Consider the following 25,970-nt stretch of genomic DNA (forward strand, 5'->3'; position numbering starts at 1 on the left):
AGGAAAAGGGAAAAATATATGAAAATATTACATGATGATGAACATACAGGAGAGATGCGTTTAAAGAGCAAAGCTTATACAGAATTTATCATCCATAATTTTTCTTTACATTTTATTATTTATTCTTCCTTTATTTTCGTCTCTTTCGTATATTAATTCACAAATGAATATGTCACGGAAAATTATTGCGAGAAATGCAATCTTAACAACGGCACTTGTAACAAAAAATTATAACATTTATTTCCCGTAAAATTAGGTCGCACTTGCATATTTTACACATTTCTCATTCCTTTCTTCTACATAGATATTTTAATCAGTACTCTCAATATTAACACCGATTTTAATTTGTCTGCTAGAAAGACGATGATCTCGCGTCTCTAAATTTGAATTCTCGTGTCCACAACATGGTGGAAGAACGGTGGAGAGGTCGCCATTATCGCGTACGCGTTAGGCAATTGGCATATTGGCATCACTGACGCAGCCGCCGCCGCATTGGCACCACTGTCACCCCGTCACTCGTCCGTTAGCCATGTTCTACGGTCGGATCTGGATACGGGGGTTTGTCATACGAAAATGTTTCTCGCGGGCGTGAGAGCCGACCCGTCGTGTTATCGCGCGGCTCAACGACGGTAAAGAGGCCCCACGACACAGACGAGTGGCATGTGTTCGCCCTGTCGACGGGAGGACATTGCGCGCGTGTGGTGGTCGTGCAAGGCGAAGGTGGGATCTCGGTGAAGCCTTTTATCGCAGCGCGCGTCGGAGTCTGTGTGCGACGACACTTGCGCTTGACCCAATGGAGCCGCGTTCTCTCGCCGTGCCGTTGGCTTTGTTGACAGTGCTCGCATGGGGTGAGTTCACAGACAATTCGCAACAGCGTTATCGCATATCGCGCCAATTATCGCGCATTTCTACCTGCCTGCCTCTCGTTCCGCGATACACACACACACACACACACGCACGCATGCATATATCACTGATGCACACAATCTGCGCTCGCTCATCCGAAAATGAGTCCGGCTGTTTGTTCACTCGTTCGGATATCGCAAAATTCCCGTTGCTCGTACGCCCGAATGCACGCATACCCTTCGTCGAAATTTCCACGCGAATGCACGCCGAAAAGCCGCGTCGCCGCCGGGCATCGCGCGCGATCGACCTGTCAATGAGCGCGCGTCGTGTCGCCGCGTCGCGTCGCGTCGCGTCGCGTCGCATCGCGACGGTCCATGAGATGCAGGCAGCAGGCATTCTCGAAGCGCGGTAGTACAGTATCAGTCTATCAGTCTATAGAGAGTAATACCTTTGGTGATAGTAATAAATAGAATAAAATCGATAGTTATATTTAAAATCCATCCTAGATTAGATAGAGCTCCGTTATCTTTCATTCTGATCGTGCTCTGTCCACGTTGAAAATCAAATAGCCGCGAAAGACAAAGTAGAGAGGAGTCAAAGTAAAGCGACACAACACAAGCGCGAGCAATGAAAAATCTCCGATTTTTCTCCGTTCATCCCACCGAGAGCGGTAGATGAATGTGCGCGCGCGCGCGCGTTCGCGTTTTTCGGTCGCTCCTTCCTCATCAGATTTCCTCTGTAATCACGCGACGACACGTGACAACGGAAAGACGCTGTCGCGCGGGAATAATCGTCGCAACGGCGTCGGTCGCAACGAGTGCGATATTTTTCGAGTGCGAGCCGCGTCGAATGAGCGAATTACATCGCCTGTATTATTCGCCAGCTGTGTGCACGAATTTGCATAATCCTCCTCGCGATCCGCTTTGTGTTTCGACGATGTACCTTATTGAAGGTCGGGTTGAGAAACCCTGCGCATCGGGTGACTATTATTGATGCAGGGAGAAAGAGATGGAGCGAGAGAACGAGAGAAAGAGAGCATCAGAGGAGGTGAAGGAGGAGGAGGAGGAAGAGGAAGAGGGGAAAGAGGGAGGGGCGAGAGAGAGAGAGGGATTATACGCCGGCGAGGCGTGCAGGGGGTGACTTTTTTTCGAGGTATATTTCCTGTCGATACGGATCAAGGGGCTGCGAGTAAAATCGGCTTTTCCGCACTTTGGCCCGTTGATTACTAATCGTAGGCGATGATTCGCGCTGCGGATCTCCGCAACCGGACTCTCCGCGAGCCCCTGCGAGCGAGATTAATCGCGTGCGATCCGTGCGATACGCTCAATGCTTGGGTCGCGATTATCAAACTCGAAGTCGTCGATCTTTCGGTACGCGGTCATCATTTCGGTCAAATATATGTTTAATGTTTACTATTCTCCAGTTATGTATATCATCGCGATCGATTTCGCTGGCGAATCCTGAACCCCAAACTCCACACGTTCCCCCCGTGTCGGGGACGTGTCGACGCGTCGAGACTTGGAGACGAAGCGGCGACAGAGCCTTCCCGGAGCAGCCTGTTCGTCGTTCGACGATTAATCGCGTGACTTTATCCCGGGGCGTCGAGGTGCGTGAAGGATTCGACAAGCCTCGCGGACCGCAGGCGTGACCGGCGCGCGTCGTGTCAATGCGCTCGGCGCCTGCCGAGAAGCTGCGCTATAGGGCGCACAGCATCCCCGAACACGCGGGGACCTGGCGGCGCAGTCAGTGCCCTTCGGTAACGCGGCGGCAATAAATTGACGTCGCCCAGTCGACGACGACGACGATGGGGCGCGACGGCGGCGCGGCGGCGCGGCGGAGGGAGTCGCGCTCATTGTTGCGGCCGGTCGAGCCGTCGCGCGTCTTGTATTAAAGATTCATTGAAGAGGTTTTACGGCGCAGGAGAGTTGCTGCAGCAGCAGCAGCAGCACGCGTCCGAGGTCCGAGGTCCGGGGAACAAGACAGCGAAAGAAACATTTCGACTCCGGAGAGCGCGCGCGGAGTTTATCGCGCTCGCGAATCGCGCGCAGTAAACATTCGAACTCTTGCCGATGTCTATCTCGCGACAGACCGCCTCTCGCCTGCGCACATCGGCGCAGAACGCTGTTCTCGTCGTCGTTGCACATCGAGCTGCGAGTCTCCAGCGCCGCGCCAGCGATCGTGCGATCGGCGCTCTCTCGCTCTCTCGCTTTCCGCGAAGCGTGGTCGCGCGCCGACATGCATTGTCCGGAAAAATCAGCATCTTGGAATCTGGAAAGTGGAGCAGGTTCTCCGGAAAATCGTCAATCCCGGTGTACCGAGAGGCGAATCCCGAAATATGATTATCCCGAAGCCTTACGTTGTGTTTCGAGGAGAAACACTATTCTCTTGAAAACAGCGTGTATCCATATCTACTACTACTACTCACGCGATTGGACACTAATAATACCTGCGACACAACGCAGATCGCAATACCAATACTTGGATAAAATTGTACTTTGATATGGTTTATCAGGAGATTCTGCCACGTTGCAGATTTCGGTCGATTTTCTTCCCGGAACAAATGCACGTGTACCTTTGTTATCACAGGTTTGTTGTACAGAGCGCGAGAACATCGGTTGTCTTTACGACGTGCGAAATATCCGATCAAACGGCGGAGAGTCGATGGAAGCCAATAAGAGCCGACACGTAAGATGCAAATTGCGCAATTTACATCCTACTCCTTTCCACTTTCGGCTCCTATTGCTTTCTTTTCGTCTGGTCGATTGATCGTGTACATCGTGTACAGCCTTGGCAATTCATTCATTCTCTCCGTGCGAAATTTCTGCCGCGCCTTTGATCGCACGGGCACGATCGTTGATTTCTCGCGGCCGTTCGTGCGAATTTTTATGCGTCCGTTGGATATTATTTCATATCTCTCCACCGCGAGAGAGAGAGAGAGAGAGAGAGAGAGAGAGAGAGAGAGAGAGAGAGAGAGAGAGAGAGAGAGAGATATTAATCGCACCTTGCCACTTTCAATCGCGCCGACCTCCTCGCTCGTTCACCGCGATCGTTGTTACAACGTGCGAAATTTCTGTCTTTTATCGCACGGCCGCGTTCACGAGCGTTCATCTCTTACGCGTCTCCGAGCGTAATTCCTCGCGTGCGCGCGACGGATGAATATTATTTTACTAGGTGCGCAACTAAGTTTCCGGGTTTCACACATGGATGGCGCTAACGACACATGTAGTCGACATACATGTCTGAAGTTGTGTTTTTTTTTATAGCTTGGACATCTGTTAACAATAATCAGTCGTAATACCAAAACATATCGCAACGCAAAAATATTTTTTCTAACAACCAAGATATCGAGTTTCGCGCCAAATAAACAGCATTTGCGGGAAGCTTTGCTTTTCTGCTTTAACTTGAAAAAAAGTGCAGCTGAAGCACGTCGTTTGCTTGAGGAGGCCTACGGCGAACATGCACCGTCGAAAACTACCTGTGAAGATTGGTTTGAAAGTGGCTTCAGAAGTGGCGATTTCGACACTGAGGACAAGGAGCGCTCCGGAAGACCAAAAACAAGCCGGAGGACGCCGATCTGCGAGCGTTATTGGATGAAGATGATTCGCAAACACAAGATCAACTTGCCGAGTGGCATTAAACATGACTCGTCAAGATATTTCCAAACATATTTACATGCCATGGGAAAAATTCAAAAGGAAGGAAAATGGGTGCCGCATGAGTTGACTGAGAGAGACAGATGGAAAATCGAAGAGCCACTTCCGAAATTTTGCTTTCGCGGCATGAAAGAAAGAGTTTCCTGCATCGAATTGTTACTGACGATGAGAAGTGGATATAAATATTCGAGAATCCCAAACGCAAAAAATCGTGGCTTTCACCTGGCGAAGCATCAACGTCGACGGCACGGCCAGATCGCTTCGGAAAGAAGACAATGCTCTGCGTTTGGTGGGACCAGAAAGGAATCGTGTACTATGAGCTGCTGAAAGGAAGCCGGGCGAAACTGTCAATGGGCATCGCTACCGACAACAACTGATCAATTTGAACCATGCATTGCTCGAAAAACGGCTAGAATGGAACGTGTGATACTGCAGCGCGACAACGCTCCGTGCCATCGCACTTTCATCGTCCAGGACACCATCGAAACGCTGAAATGGGATCTGCTACCGCACCCGCCGTATTCGCCAGACCTGGCCCCTTCCGATTATCACTTGTTTCGGTCGATGGCGCATGGCTTGGCTGGCCAACACTTGGCCAATTTCGAACAAGTGCAAAATTGGTTGGACGAATGGTTTCGGTCCAAAGACGCGTCGTTTTATCGTCGCGGTATTCATGTATTGCCAGAGAGATGGCAAAAACGTGTAGCTAGCGAGGGACGATACTTTGAATAAACCATTTTTTGTATTTCTCTTGAAATTTTCCATTTTTCATCGATCAAAAAAACCCAGAAACTTAGGTGCGCACCTAATATTATTGTATCTCTTCACCGCGAGAGATACACGTAAGATCGCGCGCTGCTTGGATTCGTTCTGCGATTCCGCGGCGATTAGAATCGAATCAGGTCGGCCAATTAGAGACGCGCTAACGAGAAATCGCTTTTAAGCTTCTCGGCTCTTATTACGACGAGACGACCGCGAGAAAAAGAGCCCCCGCAGCAGCAACGCGCTCCAAGTTCTTCCAGCGCGGAAACTCGTTTCGCTCGAGCGAAACACTCTTTTGAGGATTTCCTCGCTCTCGTTCGGCGACTGCGACTGTGGCGGGCGGCTCGCTTTGTTCGTTTTTCCACGCTCGGAATCGTTTCGCCGTGCGTTCGATCGTGTAGTTGGGTATCGGTGAAAGCCACGGTGGGTTTCGCGAATTATTCCGCACGGGAGTGCACGCGCGCGCGCCGCGTTAAATGTTGAATTATGCGTATACTCGTAATGTGTCGCTCGTTTCTCGTCGCATCTGGGCGTCTCGATATTTTGTTGCATTAGAGATCCTTGCTACTGGTTTCTCGCGGTGAAATCTCCCGGACGATGCGTGCGATATTTTTAGGATAGTTTCCGATTATGAGAATCCCCCCTCCCTCCCTCCCTCTCCCTCTCTCCCTCCTTTTACCTCTCTCCTTCTCTCTTTAACTTTCTGTCCAGTTCTGACCCGTGTCTTCGCTCGGTATGAAACATTCACGAGAGAAACACGCCTTCTATAAATATTTTTTCTATAAATATTTTAAATATCTTTTAAAATTTTTTGATATTTTGCTATTTTATATCTCTTATATTTTTATATTTCGCTTCTTTTATATTTTGACATTGAGTTTTTACTCCGTCGCTGCCTTCAGTTTGATTTTTCAAAACTTTTCGTCGCTTTGCAAGAAAATAAGGAGAAGAAAACAAGAGCCTTTGCTGTTGTCTTTTTCTACGATTTTGAAGAGCATCGAAACATTATTCTCCGACAGAATCGCGGTGTTAAATGCCATTCTGTTTTACTGCTGCCCGTATTGAATAGGGTGCGCGTGAAGACCCGTTTCCGGTCGATCGGGGCGGTTAAATTTCCAACAATGAGGGGGTTCTCTCTTCCTTCCCCCTCTCCCCCCTTTCTCTCTCTCTCTCTCTCTCTCTCTCTCTCTCTCTCTCTTGGTAGACTGCGTTGTTCAAATAAACCTGTTATCCCCGCCGCGAGAACTTGTCCTGCCGACAAGGTGTAGCATACCGCGGAATAATTATGAGCTGTACAAATAGAACATCATAAACTAAGCGTACGCGCACAATGGTGCCGATGCCCGATCCCTGTCTGTTCGTCTTCTCTTTCTGCGGTGTCGGCACAAAGATCCCGCATTTATCGCTCTCTCCACGATCCTACCTGCGTGACAATGCCGGGCCCGAAAACACCGTCTCACCGTGTGTTATCCCTCTCGCCGGAACGAATAAATTTCATCGAGCCGAGGACACTCGCGCTGCTTCAAGAAAGCGACATCGCGAGCGTCACGATCGAGATTGCAATTGCACGTGACGCGCGATAGACGTGAGCTTTGCCGCGCAAATGACGGAGAAGCATCTTTCATCTGTGACGCTGAGTCTCCGCTTTGCGATTTTTTCACTGACCCATGCGCGAGAAAACTGATCGTTCGAATGAACGTTCGATGATGAGCGTGATGAAACGCGCGCAGGGGGGAACTGAACGTAATTCATATACGGAGCAGAAATTTCGTCTCCTTCGAGCGTCTCCTTCGATCATCGCCGCGTCAACTCGACCGATTTTTCCCTCCGTACACAGTTTCCAACAGTTATCTCGAATGCGTTTCCGTCGAATATTCCGAACAGTGTGAATTAATCGCAGCTGAACGCGACAATGAGGCGGGGCGTATCTTCGTCCAGCGTGTGAATCGTGTGTCCAGCTGATATCCGACATCCTCCGGAAAAATCATCTCCGTGTACGCCGCGTAGCTAGCTCGGCCGCGACGCGCGATTAATTATTTCGGCGTTGCGCGTATTGTGCGCTCTCGAATTGACGTCGTCGTTGTCCATATACGGGACGCGTGCGTGTTTCTCGTGTGTGCCCCGCGTGTGTAAATTGGTGTTTACGCGCGCGAGCGCGCGATGTCGTAACGACACCTCGGCACGACACCGGTCGGCGCGGCGCGGCGCGCCGCGCCGCGACGCCCACGCGTGCACAACTTCACGTCGGCGGCGCGGAATCGCGCTCGCTTTGACCCTTAGCACATTGCATACGCAGCGGGTCACGAGATATCTCGTGTTTCGCAAACGCGGCCGTTAAGGACGAGTCGTGGAGTCGTGATATCTCGCTTCCGCATTTTTCCGCGCCGTTTTCTCGCTGCCATGTAATTACGTTGGCCATTCATTATTGCTCCGCTGTTGTGTTACTATCGCCATTATATTAGACATTATGTAATTTTAATTTGCCGAATGTGGGCAAGGTTAAGGTTCGGCAAGTACCAAGCAACTCCCGAAGAGTCTCTGATCTCTCTCCTCTTCCTTCTCCTCCTCCTCCTCCTCCTCCTCCTCCTCCTCCTCCTCCTCCTCCTCCTCTTCCTCTCTCTCTCTCTCTCTCTCTCTCTCTCTCTCTCTCTCTCTCTCTCTCTCTCTCTCTCTCTCTCTCTCTCTCTCTTTCTCCCTCGAGGTACACGGAATATCACTCGAGATTCGTGCCAGCTGTAAAGTTTATCGGGGATTTACTCCGAGGAGGACACGGAGTTAAGGATAAAACTTCCAGGGTACGTCTCGGATATTATCACGAGTCTTTCCGTGAAAGCCTCTCGGGGTGAGGGGTGTGAGGGGGAGGAAAGGAGGGTGAACGCTCGCGGGGAGAGAATGACAAGCGGGAATGAGATTCAGAGATGCGTTTCGCGGAGTTTATTTATCGATCGTGACTGTCACGTCGTTGGGGGACGATCGGAGGATGTGTTGTCCGTCTTCTCTTTTCTCTCCTCCCGAGGGGATGGGCAACGCTGTGTCGTTCGGTGACGATTAATTGATCCTCGCCCGAGGGGACACATCGTCCGACTTCGTCCCCTCGTTTGATCAGTATTTATGAGGCACCCGATAGACGCCCGCGTGCGTCTACCTTGCCTTCCTTCACGGTCTGTTCGTCACATGTCGAGTACTTTTACCGCACTTTTTCAACATTCGCCCTCTCGGCTAGCGCTAGGCGCGCGGTGCCTCGCGCCTCCAAAGTTCGGCGAGCGCACCCGGTATTATTATTAATCCTCGTCTCTCTCTCTCTCTCTCTCTCTCTCTCTCTCTCTCTCTCTCTCTCTCTCTCTCGTGAAAAAAATCTCGGCGGATTCATCGTTCCGTGAAAATTCGCGCAAGATTCGTGATGCATGCAGAGGCGCACGTTTAAATATCGTGCGGCGCGGCCGCACGTGAGGGGAACGCATTCCTGCATGCGAGCCTCCCCGATATTTTCGTCTTTGTTATCGCGAATCGCTCCTGTTCGATCTGTGTGGCTCCTTTGATAAGAGAATGAGAGAGAGAGAGAGAGAGAGAGAGAGAGAGAGAGAGAGAGAGAGAGAGAGAGAGGCAGAAGACGTCATATCGTGTGTACTTTAGCCGATGAGAACACGCGTGTCTCTGTGTGCGCACACGTGCAACGCGCGGTCTGTTGTGTCTTTACTGCTGCACTTTTCTCTCTTTTGCGTTTCTTTCTCTCTTTACACGAGCTTCATGCTCGCGTTCTTTACGTAACCACACGAGCAGCAGATAGCAGCGCGCAATCTGCTGCGCGCGCGTGCTCGCTCGGAAAAAAGCACGCTGTCTGCGGAAAGCGCAGCGGCGCGGGCGGTGGAGAAAGAAGTGTCTCTTCTGATATCCGTCGCCATGGCGACGGCGACGATCACGAGTGTCAACTACACGTGACGAAGGTGATTTTTCCGCCGCGAGCGAGCGAAAACAAACATTGGCAGCTGATAACGAATCTCGGTCCGCACGCGCGCGCGCGCGCGCACGCGCGAAACCGTCCGCGAGACAAGTGGCGGACAAGCGCGATAGCGCTTGTCGATTCCACCTATGTCGTATCAATCTCGCTCGCGCTATTAGAATTAATGGGGAATATCTAATCGGGCTTATCGCACGGCACACTTGAGCGTTAATCGCGAGAACTCGCGAGGGAAACCGCGATCACGACGCGAAGAGAGAACGCCAATATCCCTTTCACGGCGGACGATGAATGCTTTCAGCAGGCAATAACGGCTTGTTTTCTCTTTTCGCATCTCGTTATCTCTGCTTACCTCGTAAGCATAACTTTTTCGAGCTTATAAAGAGAACACATTTAAATTGAAGGACAGAAATTCCATGACTTATATATACACGGTGCTTTATTGCGCGCCGAACACACCCACTGCAACGGCAAGGTGCGCGGTAGTTACACGCCACGATTTACGGATTTACCTTCCTCTCCTCCGCTCTCCTCGTACTTGTACACACGCTGTATAATAGGTCTCTCTCTCTCTCTCTCTCTCTCGGTCTATTTCGGTATGCTGTGCGGTAGGTTGTCGCTTGTACTCGTAAATCAAACGACTGCGGCGCGCAATAGTTTATTTTCCTTCCGAGAGCGCATAAGCGCGTCACGACGCCGAATCATCGCGCCTTTCTCCCTTCTTTTCTGCCTTTTTTTCTCTCTCTCTCTCTCTCTCTCTCTCTCTCCATTGTCCCTTCTTTCTTCCTTTTTTCTTCACCTCTTTCCTGTGCCTTTCCTCTTCTTTATTTTTTTTTTGTCGATAAACCGTCGGAATTTTGCCTGACAAAAGCGTCGCAGGAATGACGAACGGAAGATCCTTGAACTTGAAAAGTGCACAGAGGTCGTGAGAGGGAAGGCGGCGAGGTGAAGGAAAGGAAAAAAAAAGTACAAAGCGGAGTACGGAGTGGAATATACGCCATGTCCGAGGCTGAGATCGTCCTCGGAAACAATGTACATGTTTACGACTTAATATCGTAGCAACGGCAAGAGAAAGCGAGCGCGATATCTTAACCGTAACCTTCGGCCGACGGAATCACTCGAGACCGTCGTACCTTAAAACAGAGGGATACTTAAGTTTTTTCATACCGTGAGCCTCTTCTCGGGATAATGTTTCTGGATGGACGTGTAAATTGCGATTGCGAGAGAGAAAGCAATTACAAACCCGAGAGAGGCGCGAGTGTGCGAGAAATTCAGAGAACGGAGGCTCGCTAATTTTAATTTTTTTTCTCTTTTTGGTATCCCCAGTCAGAAGAAACCCCGCTTTGCGACTGTCCCGAAACCGGAGTAAACCGACAAAGTTCAGTGAGAGAAAGATAAAAGAAAGAAATCGAGACGGAATAGCGTGTGCCGTTGTTTATGATTGTGTATGTGACGATAAATTTGTCATTGTAAATTATATATACACATACCGGTGCGCGCACAGCTCGACTCGTCACAATTATCTCCGTTGACCCTGTACGTCCGCTAATGATGAACGACGCGATTTGACGAGAATCGACGCAGTGCACGATTTCTAATTTCACCGCGTAATGCGTTTCGTCGGCCGCGTCGCGCGACGAATCTTTCATACCCGTCTCTTTTCCTTCTCTCGCGCGCATTCATAATCGTTCTCCCGTGATTACTCACGAGTCGTTTTACGCGGCTGGTATCGCGCTCCTGATCGCATCTCTTTGCGCGATTCCGCTGAAGCCTTCGAGACTTATGATTAACGCTGTCGCAACGACAATGCACGACGTGTAATAATTCACGGCAAAAGCTCGCACGCGAACGCGAAAACTGTCAAGATACAGAGATTCAAACGCCTATCGCTAAGCATCGCTAAGCTCTCCTCTCTCTCTCTCTCTCTCTCTCTCTCTCTCTCGCTCTCGCTCTCGCTCTCGCTCGCTTGCTCAAAGGTGACAGACCACCGTGAGCGTGAAACTGTAACCCAATAACCGACGTCAGTGACTCTCAATCGCGGCATCGTGAGCGGGTTAATAATAAAATATCACGGGAAATTCAATTTTGCCTCGATACACTTTGCCCGCGGTCGGAATAAAAAGAGAGAGAGGGAGAGAGAGAGAGAGAGAGAGAGAGAGAGGGAGAGAGAGTCGCGCAATGAAAGCTCGCGGATATCATTTCCATACACATTGACGCGCTGGAAGCGCATCAGGGACTGGTCGCGACGCGAGCTCTCATCGGAATCACGTAGCTACTTACCGGTTTTTCGATCCCCGGTCTTGTTCTCTTCTGGCGAGCGTACTCGATGTTTAATCGACGTTACATCGATGATCGGCGCTACACCGATCGTCGGTGTATCGGCGGTTATTATCGATTACTCGACCTCTCGGCAATTACGTTACCGTTATAATCGGTAATTCGACGCGTTATTTCCCTCTTAAATACGTACACGTACGTAGTCCGCCTGCCTGCTTCCTTTTTTTATTTCTTAAAATAATCTCCGTGCTCGTTCGTCTCTCCGCCCGATTCTACGATATTTGTCTCCAATATTTGCAGATGAGAATAACACCGACCGCGAGGAGGAGCGTCCCGTTCGATTAATCGGTCATATCGTATCATTTGCTCGATAACGAACGGCGATTCTATTTAATCGCGCGGGGCGCACGTTATTCCGAAGACCGAAGAGCCCGAAGCTGAACTTCCGGATAACGTAGCGGCGGACAAATGGAATTTCTCACGATATTCCATGAGCTGGAGGAAAGAATTCTATCGGCCTCCCCCCCCCCCTCTCTCTCTCTTTCTCTCTATCTCTCTCTCTCTAACGCTCGACCTCGACCTTGAGTCTACTGAATTACGAGTGAGGACGTCGGATGCATATGCATTCCGTTCCTCCTCAATGACGTCGGCACCTCTTTGCGACGTTGTCTCTCCGCGTTCATTTCCACAAATATTCCCGGAACGTGGATCATAGCGCGTGGACACGACATGGCGTTTTACGCCTCACAATTCCCGCGCCGAGCGGGTATCGCGCGTTGCTCTCGCGAGATAATGTACGCGCGAGACGTAAAATTCTTAACACGCGAGGCTCTGTTGGGAAATATGAAGAAGGGAAAAGAAAGAAAAGAAGGAGAAAGAGAGCTCGCGCGCGATTAGACTTCTCTATAGGGGAAAAAAGCCGGGACCTGAATACTCGCGGGCGTTTTTGCGAAGACCGACGAGCAAAGGTCGCGCGCGTGCCTTTCAACGCTCGCAGATTAATGTAGAATGTCGGAATAATGTCTCGGCCGCGTGCATTGCGCGCGCGCGCGCGCGTTTTGCAAGGAAAAGAAAAGACAAACTGACAGCTGCCGATAGAATTCCAGTTTATCACGCGATCATTCGCTGCGATCCTCGGGAATCGCGATGATACATAAAAACCTCGGCTTGCGCGCGGGAACCTTCCACAGATCGTAATGGAAAGTTCTCTTCTTCTCGGGCTCGATCGCCGTGGTATTTATCGCGAGTCGACAAATATCGAGAGGAGGCGCGCCGCAGCCCCTCCTCGACAAGGAGGAATAGTCTCTCTCTCTCTCTCTCTCTCTTCCTCTCTTCCTTTCTTCCTCTTGCCTTACTTTACCGTAAAAATGTCTCGTAAACACAAGTCTTTTTTTTGTTTCTCTCTCTCTCTCTCTCTCTCTCTTTCTCTCTCTCGATTCGCACACGACATTCAATTCTCTCGTATCGCGACGCGATCGCATAAGGGCACGATACGAAAAAGATCAGAAACAAAGAGAGAATTCAGGCATTCGGGCGTCTCGCCAGGCAGAGGCAGCAGGGTTGGCGGGCAACCAGGCAGGGGCAGGGGTACTTCTATGTACAGAGGGTAGACGACCCTTTGTTCGACGGCGCTCCCTTTTTCTCCGGCAAGAGAGGAAGAAAAAGTGAGCGAGCGAGCGAGCGAGAGAGAGAGAGAGAGAGAGAGAGAGAGAGAGAGAGAGAGCGAAAGCTAGAGTCTTCCCTCCGAGTCTCGGCGAGGCCTCGGCCTCGGCCTCGATTCCTCTTTCTTCCCTGCACTTTCAACATCTACACCCCTCAATTAACGCGTGTTGTGCACGAATGGATCACGAAAGACGGGAGAGGGGATGATCGGGCAAGGGCCGAAATTTGATAGCGCCGCTGCTAACTCGGAGGGTGTCGTATGTAACATCGTGCGATCGTTAAACGTGTCCCCCTCCGGCCATCGGACGCGAAACTCACCCCCATCAGGGGCGATTCTTATCCGGGAGACTTGCGTTCTCGTTGTTCCGCTTGACAAATTGAATTCGGATGTAGATAACGGGGTAGGGAACGGGTACTCCCTCACGTTGTTCACGCTCACGAGTTGCGGGCGAGCGAGGACAGAGTATCGTTTCTTTCGTCGTCGTCGACGAAATCCGTCTGATCGGAGCTGTGTTTGTTACAGTGCACGCGGGAGGCTTGGACTTCACCATCGAGCCGCGGGACGTGGTGGTCGAGCAGGGAGGTTCCGCGAGGTTGGACTGCGCGGCGAAGAGCGTGTTCGGGACACCGAGCATTCAGTGGCGGACGGACGACGGTCAGCCGATCACGTTTATCGGAGACAGTTATCGGTAAGAAGCGTAATTATGCCGTGTCGCCGAGGCAGAGAAAAAAAGAGACAGAGATATCCCTCAAAATTTTCTTTCTCTGCTTTCTCGCGCGCGCACACACACAATGTCCTCCCGTCCCAGCTGTGCACATCTGAAAGGAGCGTTCCCGATTTTGATTTATAGATCACAGCTAACGAATGGGTCCTTGTACATAAGTAGCGTATACGCCAGTAGTGCAGAATTAACTGGAAGTTATCAGTGTTTAGCCTCCATAGATAATGTCGGAGCGATTGTCTCTCGGACAGCCACGATCAAGCTAGCAAGTTAGTATCTAGATCCAGATCTTTAGCACGTAATCGCTTGAAGTATGTTTAGGAGATATACGGTATCTCGAAGGAGAAAAAAAGAAGAGGTAAAAGAGAGAAATGATACTTGAGACGTTGCGTGCGCATTTTCGCAAAGTTCTTCTCGAGACTGAACCTGCGGAATAAGCTGGTGCGCGCGTGTGCGCGCGGCGATGTTAAAATGAAATTGCTCCGAAGGTCTGCCCGGCTTCGAGAGGGAACCTCAGGATACGATGGTTTATGCAGGACAGATCGCGTATCTGAGTTGCGCCCTACCCGCTTCCTCGAGTTTGTTGAAAGTACAATGGCTGAAGAACGAGCATCCGTTGGTACTCGACACAAGTCGGATGGCGATCTTGCCGTCAGGTACACACGACCGCCGGTGTCGGCCGTATGCCAATATATAACAATGTTGCTTCGATCAGTTAGATCGTCGATTTAATCTGCCTCGCTGACGCGTCTTTCCTCTCGCGCAGGCGCTCTGGAAATCGACGATGTTCAGTATCTCGATTTTGGCTCGTACAGATGCAACGCTAGCGGCTACGGCCAATATAGACTGAGCAACAAAGCACAATTAGGATTATTGTCCAGCGACATCGGTGAGTTTGCCTTTTTTGCCAAGTAATAATCGCGCGCCGGAAATAGGCGCAAAGAGGTAGCGAAAATGTAAAAATCGTCACTGTGCTGCGCGGGTGTGTGTCTCAGATGAAGAATCTAGCGCTCCAGTATTCATCGCACAACCCTTGCAACAGACGGCCATCGAAGGGTCCGATGTGACTCTCGAGTGTGCCGCCAATGGTTATCCAAAGCCGACGATCCTTTGGCTCAAGGACGGCGTGGCTCTCGACTTGGTGTCGCTTGATTCTAGGTATGAAACAATTTCCGGAACGCCGACACTGCGTTCGCGTGACTTGACGTAAATATTAACGACGAGTATGTTTCATACTCAAGATACCGGAAAGTCGCAGCTTCTAGTCTCACGATCATGGACGTCCGAGAATCCGACCACGGCTCGTACCAATGTCGTGCGGAGAACGAAATCGAATCATTGGACGCGGTCGCCGAGTTGGTTGTGCAAGGTGAGCGCCCTTGCGACGCTTGGAAAATGATTCATACGGCGCGATACAAACGGCTGCTGGCTGCTTTGATCTGTTTTCTCATTCTGCCATTCCCGGTCCTTGTAGTTCCGCCGAGTTTCACGAAGAAGCCGGAGGACAAGGTGGCGAGTGAGAATCAAGATTTGGAATTCGAATGCGAGATCTACGGGAAACCGGAACCGAAGATTACTTGGCTGAAGAACGGCGAGCGCATCACGCTGAGCGCGTATTGGCAGATCGTCAATGGGTGTGTACGCAGACTGTCTACGCAGAGATCTCGCAGCTTGCGAAAGTAATCTCTGGGGTATTGATTGGGAAAGAGCAAACAGTTATAAATAAACTCTTGTGATTTCTCCGTACGCAGAAACAATCTGAGAATCAACGGCCTGTTGCCGATAGACGCGGGTATCTTCCAGTGCATAGGAGTGAATCCTGCTGGTAGCGTTCAAGCTTCAGCGCGTCTCATGATTAACCAGCCCAGTGAGTTTTAGCCCAGTGATGAGAGAGAGATATATATATATACATATATATATATATATCTATATATATATAACGCCGCGGTGCATTCTCGTATTCCTCGTTGATATCTCGGTCGATCGGTCGATCGCGAAGTATCATCGTTCGAATCACGTGATATTTCGTTTCTTTTTACATTTACCTCGCATATGTTATTTCTTTTTTACATTGTGTTATTTATATACTCATATATATATATTTCGTTTTTCTGTATTTAAGTTTTTTAATTTTGTTTTCATTTATTTTCTTCCCTCTTGTGTGCTCCTCGCTGATTAACTGTTCCGCATGCTAACCGCTATCGCGTATGCAGAAAGAACAAGCATCCACAGAACGACAACTCCCAAGACAGTTCCTAAGAAAAAACTGCTGTTACACCGGCAGTTGTACAATAAGACCTGGCAACATCCGAGCACGCTCTTAGGACACACGTCGTCACTCACGCCGAATCCTCCTCTCCCCATTAGTCCCTCCGATGACTCCTCGGACCTCCCGAGCTCGGTTAAATATCCCAACTCCCTTTACGACCCAAACTCCCATTTTGTAGATGACACAGATACTCTGGAGGCGTTCGAGGGAGGTGTACCGTCCCCGCCGAGGAACCTGAGTCTCGTTATCGTTACCGCGAGATTCGTCACACTACGCTGGCAGGAGCCAGAGAATATGAATAGCGACTCCCTCAATTATTATATCCATTACAAACAGGAAGGAGGTGTGAGGTAATTATCGTTGCCTCTGAAGCGTATGGAAATACGTATAATGAGTAGAAATATATACGCGAGTGAACACGCGTGAGAGGAATTACCCGCAACGAACAAAAGTATAATATCGTAAAATAGGAATACATTTACATGACAAATTTGTGTCTGTGTATCTTTCTTACTCATTTGTATATATTTTTATGCGTTCTGTATTGTATTTCAATGCGTCTCGAAATGAATCGTTTCACTTATGTACGGTACAGTTCTCGCTCAATGATTGCTTGCTTGTTTGCAGGGAGAGAGTCGTGAATACACAACAGAAATTGGAGGCTATGATACGTGGTTTACAACCTAGTGTGACGTATCAGTTCCATGTAGTTGCGCAAAGTGCTCGAGGAACCAGTGCGCCTAGTGAAGTATTACAAGTTACAACGCTGATAGAGGTAAGCGCGTAATATTACTATCTGTTAGAGATGTGCGAATCAAGAATTTTTATGTCGAATCGAATCGAATCGAATCTTATTTTTTTAATTCGAATTCGAATCGAATCTATGAAATTTCATTCGAATTCGAATCGAATCGAATCATTAAAAAATTTAACATGACTATTACATTTAACATGACGTGCACATAATGATGGAAGGTTTTAATATGAAAGGGGATATTGATATTGTAATATCATTTTAAAGTAAAATATATATTTAAATATTTAAAGTAATTTATAATTAAGTTATTAATTATAAGTTAAGTTAATTACAAGTTAAGGGTTCAAACATACAGGCCCAGATGTCTCGTTTTGCACTTGATGCATGCAAATATAATGCACGCTAATATATTTGATTCGTAATTGAATCTTCGATTCGAAATTTTCGAATTATTCGGATTCGAATCATAGGGATTCAGATTCGAATCGAATCGAATTACATTAGATTCGATTCGATTCGATTCGAATAGTTCGCACATCTCTACTATCTATATACGTGGTGGAGAATTAATTTCATTTGTTTAACAAACAACGCACTTGGCGATCTACCGTAGGCCAATGTTCCTGGACCTCCGATGAATTTGGAAGGTCACGCGGCGAGTAGCTTGAGTATTACCTTGTCATGGGAGGAACCACAAATTATTAATGGTCGAATATCTAAATATATTATTACGTTTATGGAGGTACGTGATTCTCTCTCTCTCTCTCTCTCTCTCTCTCTCTCTCTCTCTCTCTCTCTCTCTCTCTCTCTCTCTCTCTCTCTCTCTCTCTCTCTCTCTCTCTCTCTCTCTCTCTCTCTCTCACATTTGTTGCAAATGTTGAATTGTTATGACAACGTCGAGAGAACGATTCAGTGTTCAATTTTGCTCGGATTGTACAGGGCGACGGTGAGGAAGTAATGCGTGAAACTACTAGTACAACGTACGAATTGGTAGATCTCGTGCCTTATACGGAATACAGTATTAGAGTTCAAGCGGTTAACGAAAATGGTCCAGGCGCGTTTAGCAAAGATATCGTCATTCGGACTCACAGCGCACCACCCGCGCAACCACCGCACAATGTTACGTTAGAAGCAGCTAGTTCAACGGTACGTACGTGCCAGTCCAGATGCCAGTCGAGAGAAGAATCTAATTCTGAACACGGCATCACATCTCCGGTATCTCGTCGAAGAGAATCTCGTCCTGATCTGTAGCGCGTACGCACTCTGTATCTTTCAGAGTATTATCGTAAGATGGGAGCCTCCGCTTGAGGGACAGAACGGGATTATCACGGGTTATCGAATCCGTTATCGCAGATATCCGCATGATCGACGAAATCCGATTACGATGACGACTGAGGGAAATCAACGTTTGTACGTACTCAATGGGCTCGAGAAGCACGTGGTGTACCAAGTTCGCATATGTGCCTTCAATGTCAATGGGACTGGGCCTTGGACTGAATGGATGAAGATAGAAACATATGAGAACGACCTGAACGAGACGAAAGTACCCAACGCACCCAGTAACCTGAAGGGTGAGAGGGATTTCACATTGTCAGTGTAGGATAATTAATAACATCTCTAAAGTACACCTCTCATAAAACGGTCTCTGTTATTACCTTACAGCGAATGCTGTGGGAGATTCTATATTGGTGACGTGGCATCCGCCGAAAGATCAAAGTATAAAAGTAAGGAAGTATAAATTAGGCTGGGGCAAAGGGTATCCCGATGTTGAGATACAAGTTCTTGATGGGAAGCAACGATCTTTCGCGATCAAACCTATAGGTAAGAGGAGCATGTTCTGCTTTTGATATTCGCAGTTCGGAAATTCGGAATCGAGAAACGTTCAGATTTTCTTCTCGTCGTCGTTCTTCAGAACCGACAACGGAGTATGTAATATCACTAAGGGCAACGAATAATGTCGGCGACGGTGAGCAAGCGTACGCGAATGTAAGAACCCCCGAACGTTTCGTATCTGAATCCGCAGTGCCTTTAATACCACCCGTTGGCCTTAAAGCTATTGTGCTCTCGGCTACTACCGTTGTACTATATTGGACTGACACGACTTTATCGAAGAGCCAGGTGCGTTTATTTGCGTATATTTTGCTCTATTACGAGACCTCGCAAGAGACGAGGACGCGCGCGCAAAGCGACGGAATGTCAAGCGGAAAAAATCTATAACGAGCGACATTTATTTTCAGTATGTCACCGATAATCGTTATTACGTGGTGCGTTATATGTCTTACCATCACAGCACTAGTCCTAGATACAAATATTACAACGCCACCGACTTGAACTGTATGATTCACGATTTGAAACCCAACACGCAGTACGAATTTACGGTCAAACTGGTGAAGGTATGAGATATATGCACGTCGTTGTTTAACACGTCGAAGAAGGTGCACAGTGTGTACAGCTGCAGAACGAATCTGATTTCCGCAGGGTAAGCGAAGCTCTCCGTGGAGTATGGTCGTTCTAAATCAGACTCAAGAAGCGTCGCCCACTACCGCACCTCGAGATCTGATTATTCAAACTGTCGAAGAGCGTCCGACCTCCGTGCTGCTGCGATGGCAACCTCCCAAGCAACCCAACGGACTAATTACAGGTTAGCGCGAACTAAATTCGACTCAAAGAAGCCTCCTGAAGGAGACTTTATCTTTCAAGAGACGAGAGGACGTATTTTTGACGAGTTCTATCTGATCTATCGAATTTTCAGGATACCTCATTATTTATTCCACCGACACAAAGTGGGAGCGTGACTGGCTGGTCGAGGGTGTTATCGGTGACAAGGTAGACGCCATCATAAAGGGTCTGCGTCCCAACACGCTGTACTATTTCAAGATCCAAGCTCGCAACTCTAAGGGATACGGACCGTTCTCCATTACGGTGTCGTTCAAAACACCGCAAAGTAAATAATTGAATTTTTATTTTGCCCTTGGTCGTCGTTGGTTATGATATACGTTTTTTGTTATACGTATTATTATTTATATATTATACTATATACCATATACAGTGCAATGCCTGTATTAATCCAATTGTACATACGCGAAACGTTGTTACGAATCTATACATGTCTGTACATACACATATATACATATGTGATTTTTAATTTTGCTTTATGCATCTTGCACTTTGTTGTTCGTTCATGAATCGTTGTGTTAATTATTATCTTTATTTTTATCCCTATGGTAGGCAATGGCATGGATATCTATGATGAATTGCATGGTCGAGGTAAGACATCCCAGGCTCTGTCTTTTCATTGCGACTACGCATGTCTTTCCGAGCATGTTCTGTCGCATCGTATCCACTGTAACATTATCCTTCTTAAGTATGTAACAGATTACACAATTCTTGTACATACTTTTGCAAACGTTTATACGCTTTCTTTATAAGAAGCAACGAGTGTGGCACTCAAACATCTTAAAAATATAACTTTGGTTAAGGTTTGGCTAAGAAGGGTGGCTAAGTGGAAGTTAAAACTATTGAATTTAATTTTCATTTTTATTCTTTTTCCAGATGGACGAGGTCTCTCAAATATACTGATTTACATCATAGTGGGCTGTTCTGTCGTTTTTACTACCGGCATAGCGGTGGTGGTCGTTGTGATGTGCTGCAAACGTAATCCGGCGTCGCCGGATCGAAAGAAGGGGTACGAGTCAGTCAGATTTGGTAGTTGAGCATCACTCAGTCAGTTGAGCGTACTTGCATCGATATATATCAAGTTTTATTTTTCTTTTTACATATTCAGATACATGAAGGACTCGAATCAAAAGACGAACATCAAGCCGCCGGACTTGTGGATTCATCATGACCAAATGGAGCTCAAGGCGCTTGAAAAGTCGTCGTTAAACGGTGAAGCGTCCACGAGCGGCGTCACCAGTAACACATTACCCAGATCGGGCAATTCGGAATATAATCAGGACAACGTACACGGCAATTCCAGTTCGTTGGACAAGCGTACTTATGTGCCAAGCTACATGGGTAAGTGGCGCGATATCACGACGAGTGCTAAACACCGCTCAGATGCGCTCAGATATCACAGAGATTGGACACTACAGTTCCCTTTGACACTCGAGCATAAACCTAATAATAGCAATCTATTTTGTTGTTAATTTGCTTAAGCGAGAACAAGCGACGATTCTTTTGTCGTGCACATTTTGGTAATTTCCTCCGATTATCAGTTGACTTTCAGTTGAGACACTTCGGTGCACTTGAAAGAAGGGATGAAAGATTATGAGGGAGAACGTCAACGCTTTAATTTGCAGTTTAATTGCAGTTTACCCGCTTTTGTTATTTGTGGTTGCTTTTTACCCATGTCTCATTAGGTAACACTGACGAGAAGTGCTCGACTCTGAGCAGGCAACACAGTCGTGGGAGTCACAAACCCAAACTAATTTCACTTCCCGTTGACAGTGCACCTTTGCATCAACGTAAGTAGCAGTGGGGCTTGCCACCGCTAACTCACACTAACTTATACGTCACACGCTCTTACACGTAGAACACTTGCGAACCGTCTTCGTTACTTTGCGCGACGATATTTAAAGCAAGCAGACGACGCGCTGTCTGATATCAGCGATTGTTGTCTCAATGTAGGTATCAGAGCTTTTAAACTTATTGCAGCTATAGCTACCGCCACCCCGATCGTCAATACCAGCATGTCGCAGCCGACCATCCACAGTTCGTGCAGCGACACGTCGTCTGTCAGGCAGAATTATCCGCGAACAGTCGCGCAATACAGCTTGAGTCGAGCGCACGTCACGCTGGAACCCACGCCGGAATCGAGTCCAGATTCCTGCAACATACCAAACTCGTACGAACCACTGCAGAGTCAGGTGAGTGAGATTTCTCCGTGCGCGTTTTTCCCTATGCGATACAACCGCTCACCCATCGGCGAGTGGAAGATGGAGCGGGAGGAGCTTCTTCAACCTCCGACTCATTATTAGTAGAGGACAAATAGCTGGAGTGTGACATATTGTTGACATTTGGCTTCGCAGTTATCATACGGCACCAGCGGCCAATCATACAGCGGAAACGCTCAATATGCCCCTGGTCATTATGGCAATAGCAGTCAACCGATGAGCAGCAACACCGTCGGTGTGGAGAGCAACAGCAGCAAGCGATTGCAAGGGCATCCTCTCAAGAGTTTCAGCGTGCCGGCACCGCCGCCGCAGAGCGCCCCTTCCACACCGGCGCAACAGAAGCACGGTGGTTGGTATCGTTGTCGATTATTTCGACGCTCTGTACCTGATGAAGAGTACCCCTCTCTCAATTACCACTGCTTCTCGCAATTGCAGTGTCGCAAGTGACGGTGAGACCAACAATGTCCGGGAGCCCGTACAAGAAACCGCCGCAGAGCTCGTCGTCGCAATTAGCAGCAAAGAATCGCCTAGCTTCCGTGTCAAACACGGCGCACACTTCGGAGGAAGTCGAACGGTTGAAGGTAAAGAAGAGCCAATTTCCGGATGTATTTGCTTGTATATATGCGACATCGATTTCATCGTGTGTGATGCTTCTTCATAGTTGTCTACACCGCCACTCAGAAGAGTTTGGATAATATATTACCTATCTTACAATTTTTCGATACGTTCATTGTGCGAAGTGACACATTGCACATGTGAAAATAATTATATCTGTAAGACAATACAACAATTGTGCTAACAATTATCATCGATAAGACATTGGTCTGGTCGCAAAATTACACAAAGGGTGCTTTAGACTTTTGAGCGGTAGCGTACACGATATTGATCAGATTGTGACGGTCACGATTTGCAAGATTACTAATGAAATCTTGTCGCAATTGCAGCCTTCGTACAGCACTGAAGAATTGAATCAGGAAATGGCCAACTTGGAGGGTCTCATGAAAGATCTGAATGCCATAACAGCATCGGAATTCGAATGCTAAAGTAGGTTCCTAAACCGCGTGCCATCCTAACTGATGGATAGACTGCAACGCCACATTCTCAATGTTAGTACCTGAGAGGTAAATCAATTACGACGCTCTTCGGCTTATAATGAATTGAGTTTCTCTCCTTCCTATTCGATACGGTCATTGTCATTATTATGTCAGCGTTACGTCAGAGGAAGCTCGAGATCAGATGTCGCGCGAGTTAATCAACGCCGATGAACGGCGCGATTAACGGTTGATCCGAGTCGATTCAAAATCTGATGAAAAAGAAAAGGAAAAGTAAAATGCGCAAACATTGCGATTTGAATCACATGTGGCAATTGGCGGCTTATCGGGTCACTCCAGGCCCGATTGACGTTTCCTCTCTTTCTCTCTCTCTCTCTCTCTCTCTCTCTCTCTCTCTGTCTCTCTCTCTCTCTCTCTCTCTCTCTCCCCCCCTCTCTCTCTCTCTCTCTCTCTCTCTCTCTCTCTCTCTCTCTCTCTCTCTCTCTCTCTTTCTCTCTCTCTCTCTGGTACTAGCGTTGCTTATTTCGAGACTCGCGAGACTCAAAGATATATACACTTGCCGATATATTCCGACAGCGTCGCGTGTTCTCGCGGCGTATTTTTGATAACGCGAGCGCGTTAGTTATTACCGCGTATATTTGCGATCGCACGCGCGTGCGACAGAGCTCGATATGTGCACAACGTCGTAGAAACGTTTACGGTGTATAGTCGCGTGTGTGTATACGTGTGAGTGTCTGGGCGCGATAAAACACTGATCGGGACGCGAATCGGGACCGACTGATTGACTGATCGCGGTGTGTTTCTACGTGATGTGTGAGAGTCAATGCGCACTTGGTTTCAGTATGGCTTCACGGACACTCTGTTCCTCGATGTCGTTTGAATCGCAGTCGATGATCCATTTTAACTACTGGAACTGAATCGACTGTCTGAGCCGTAATGAAACCAAACCGTACGATAATCGTATAGTCGAGTCAATCTCGAGTAAGAAAACGTAACGTTTTTCTTCGACGTCTGCATGAAAGTCCCGCCTGACTCGTTCGATGGTGCCCTTCAATAATCGTGCTTGCGTGCATTCGTCGAGAGAGGCGATCTTGCCTAAACGAAGAGGAGGAGGAGGAGGAGGAGGGAAAAGGAAGAGGAGAAAGCAGCAAATTCGTATTGTGTGCGCATACTGTATGTAGTCCCAGCGAAAAGTTCATGCGTCACTATCTCGTAATTCATCTTTGTATAATCATATTCTTCATTGTTGCTAATGATTGCCATATTTACGCTTAAAGGATGAAGCGCGCGTGAGCCGTTCGGTCGAGTGAATTTTTACGGTCCATGATGAAAGATGAGGAATGAACATATATATATATATATTTGTCCTATTTTTGTATCTATTGGAGATCGGGGTTCGGGCGAGCGAAATTTTGTTCCACGTTCTCTCATGGATTTGGACTTGTCAAGCTTCCACATATTTTGGAACCTTACATTTTAGTTAGAGCTTTGCATTTTCCGATTCTGAAGCTCGTCTCTGTTTCTAGTTTTCATGATATTTTATTATGCCTGGACAAAGATAAATTCAGTGTTCATCGAGATATGATGTCTTACACGTAACAACGTAATTGATAGCTCGTTCGACTCAAACGCGATATTCCGTTTTGAGGACCGTAAAGTTTTCGTGGCTTACTTTAGACGGCCTTGATGAGATGCTTAACATTAAGTAGTTCTTCTGTACTCAAACCACCTTTCTGGCAGCTCGCATTTGAAGATGGTTTTGTACGCGTGTCCTTTGTTGAAGCAACCACCTGGTATTACGATCTCATTGGAAAAAGAAAATATTATTTTAGAATTTACGCAAATAATATCAAGTATATAGGTATTACGATAGGCTGTTTAGTAGTAACAGAGTCCACGATTGACTTTCTTTATAGATCGGTCGCTCGACTCGATGATAATGCCAGACTGTCATTTCGCAGAAATGTAGCAACGCGATACGTTTACCGGCCGATCTGTCGCTGGATTTTTCTTCATATAATTGATCTATTTTATTTTATCGTAACAGTGAAGATTGCGTTATCGGCAAGTATGGTCAATTTAAATAAAATAAATTTTACTCTCCACACGCGAGTTGCGCTCCCGCGAGTTGAAGTATTATTAATAAAAGTTACAAGTATACAAATATTTTTAGTGGGATATACATACTTTGTATGAATTTTGTATTTTACTTACTCGGGTACATGATTATAAGGGGAGAGAAAGAGAGCGTGTGTGTGTGTGTGTGCGAGAGAGAGAAAGAGAGAGAGAGAGAGAGAGAGAGAGGGAGAGGGAGAGAGAGAGAGAGAGAGAGAAGAATTCTTAAGAAAATTTTATAAACTTAACGCAATGCTCAATTTACCGCTATCGAGAATCGTCGAGATATACGTATATCCAATATTTCTATTCAAACATTTTATATAACACCATTTACTGCCACGATAATGCATATCCGTCAAAGTACATACATATACACGTTTCCTTCCAATGCTAGAGACTCTCTTATTCGACGACGACGTATTAACGAGAAATCCGAGAGAAAGTGTATCTCTCGCGCATACTTCAATTCAGATCGATATAACATGTAATGATCGTGTTATTACGCAACGCCGTGAGGTAAAAGTATGCTTGTAGAATTTCGAATTGTACTCAACCACTTTTTGGGATACTTTTGTATTTTCGTAGCTATTGAAGTATTGTACAAAGCTCTTGTATATTAAGGACATTGCGCGCGGTATGTGCAAGTTGACCGGAACTTGAGCGATACAAATCGAGTCTTTGGCGCCGCTGCTGCTGAATGACGGCGGAACAGTTTGGAAGGCCGTGAGAATATTGAGTGATTCGTAAAGCAAGTTTACAATCGATTGTAACGACAGCGATTCGCAATTCTCACGTTTGTCTCACTCGAGTCTTGCCGAGCAACTCGTGTACTGTTCGCGTACCATGTATTTCAACACCACTGCGAAGTAACGAGTGATATTCCTTTTTTTTTTTTTTTTTTTTTTTAAGCATAAACGCTGCCAAATTGTGTAACGAATATTCGTAGATCGGAAGTTTTCAGGGAGAGCCGGGAAAATCTTTTGTACCATAATTCGGAGT

The 25,970-nt window shown here is 47.5% G+C and overlaps 1 protein-coding gene across 6 annotated transcripts; it reads left to right on the forward strand.

Annotated features, from left to right (window-relative positions):
- The first annotated feature begins 176 nt into the window (after positions 1-176).
- On the forward strand, positions 177-23,263 carry fra (neogenin protein frazzled). Of its 6 annotated transcripts, none has more exons than XM_011151673.3 (27): positions 178-848; positions 13,682-13,847; positions 14,010-14,149; positions 14,369-14,536; positions 14,647-14,769; positions 14,876-15,038; positions 15,122-15,249; positions 15,355-15,514; positions 15,632-15,747; positions 16,094-16,499; positions 16,777-16,924; positions 17,520-17,648; positions 17,846-18,052; positions 18,183-18,477; positions 18,569-18,727; positions 18,819-19,024; positions 19,144-19,299; positions 19,385-19,547; positions 19,659-19,850; positions 20,135-20,173; positions 20,459-20,591; positions 20,691-20,923; positions 21,268-21,372; positions 21,569-21,774; positions 21,937-22,150; positions 22,237-22,382; positions 22,746-23,263. In XM_011151673.3, exons 1-27 carry the CDS (start codon positions 794-796, stop codon positions 22,842-22,844), a joined length of 4,455 nt encoding a protein of 1,484 aa, XP_011149975.2. In that variant the 5' UTR covers positions 178-793; the 3' UTR covers positions 22,845-23,263. The 6 variants fall into 6 exon arrangements, with proteins under 6 accessions (XP_025153044.1, XP_011149975.2, XP_019699920.2 ...); XM_011151672.3 differs by having other exon boundaries at positions 179-848; positions 21,563-21,774; XM_019844362.2 differs by having other exon boundaries at positions 180-848; positions 16,328-16,499; positions 21,563-21,774.
- Positions 23,264-25,970: the final 2,707 nt, after the last annotated feature.

Source organism: Harpegnathos saltator, unplaced genomic scaffold, assembly GCF_003227715.2.
Source record: "Harpegnathos saltator strain DR-91 unplaced genomic scaffold, Hsal_v8.6 scaffold174, whole genome shotgun sequence".
NCBI lineage: Eukaryota > Metazoa > Arthropoda > Insecta > Hymenoptera > Formicidae > Harpegnathos > Harpegnathos saltator.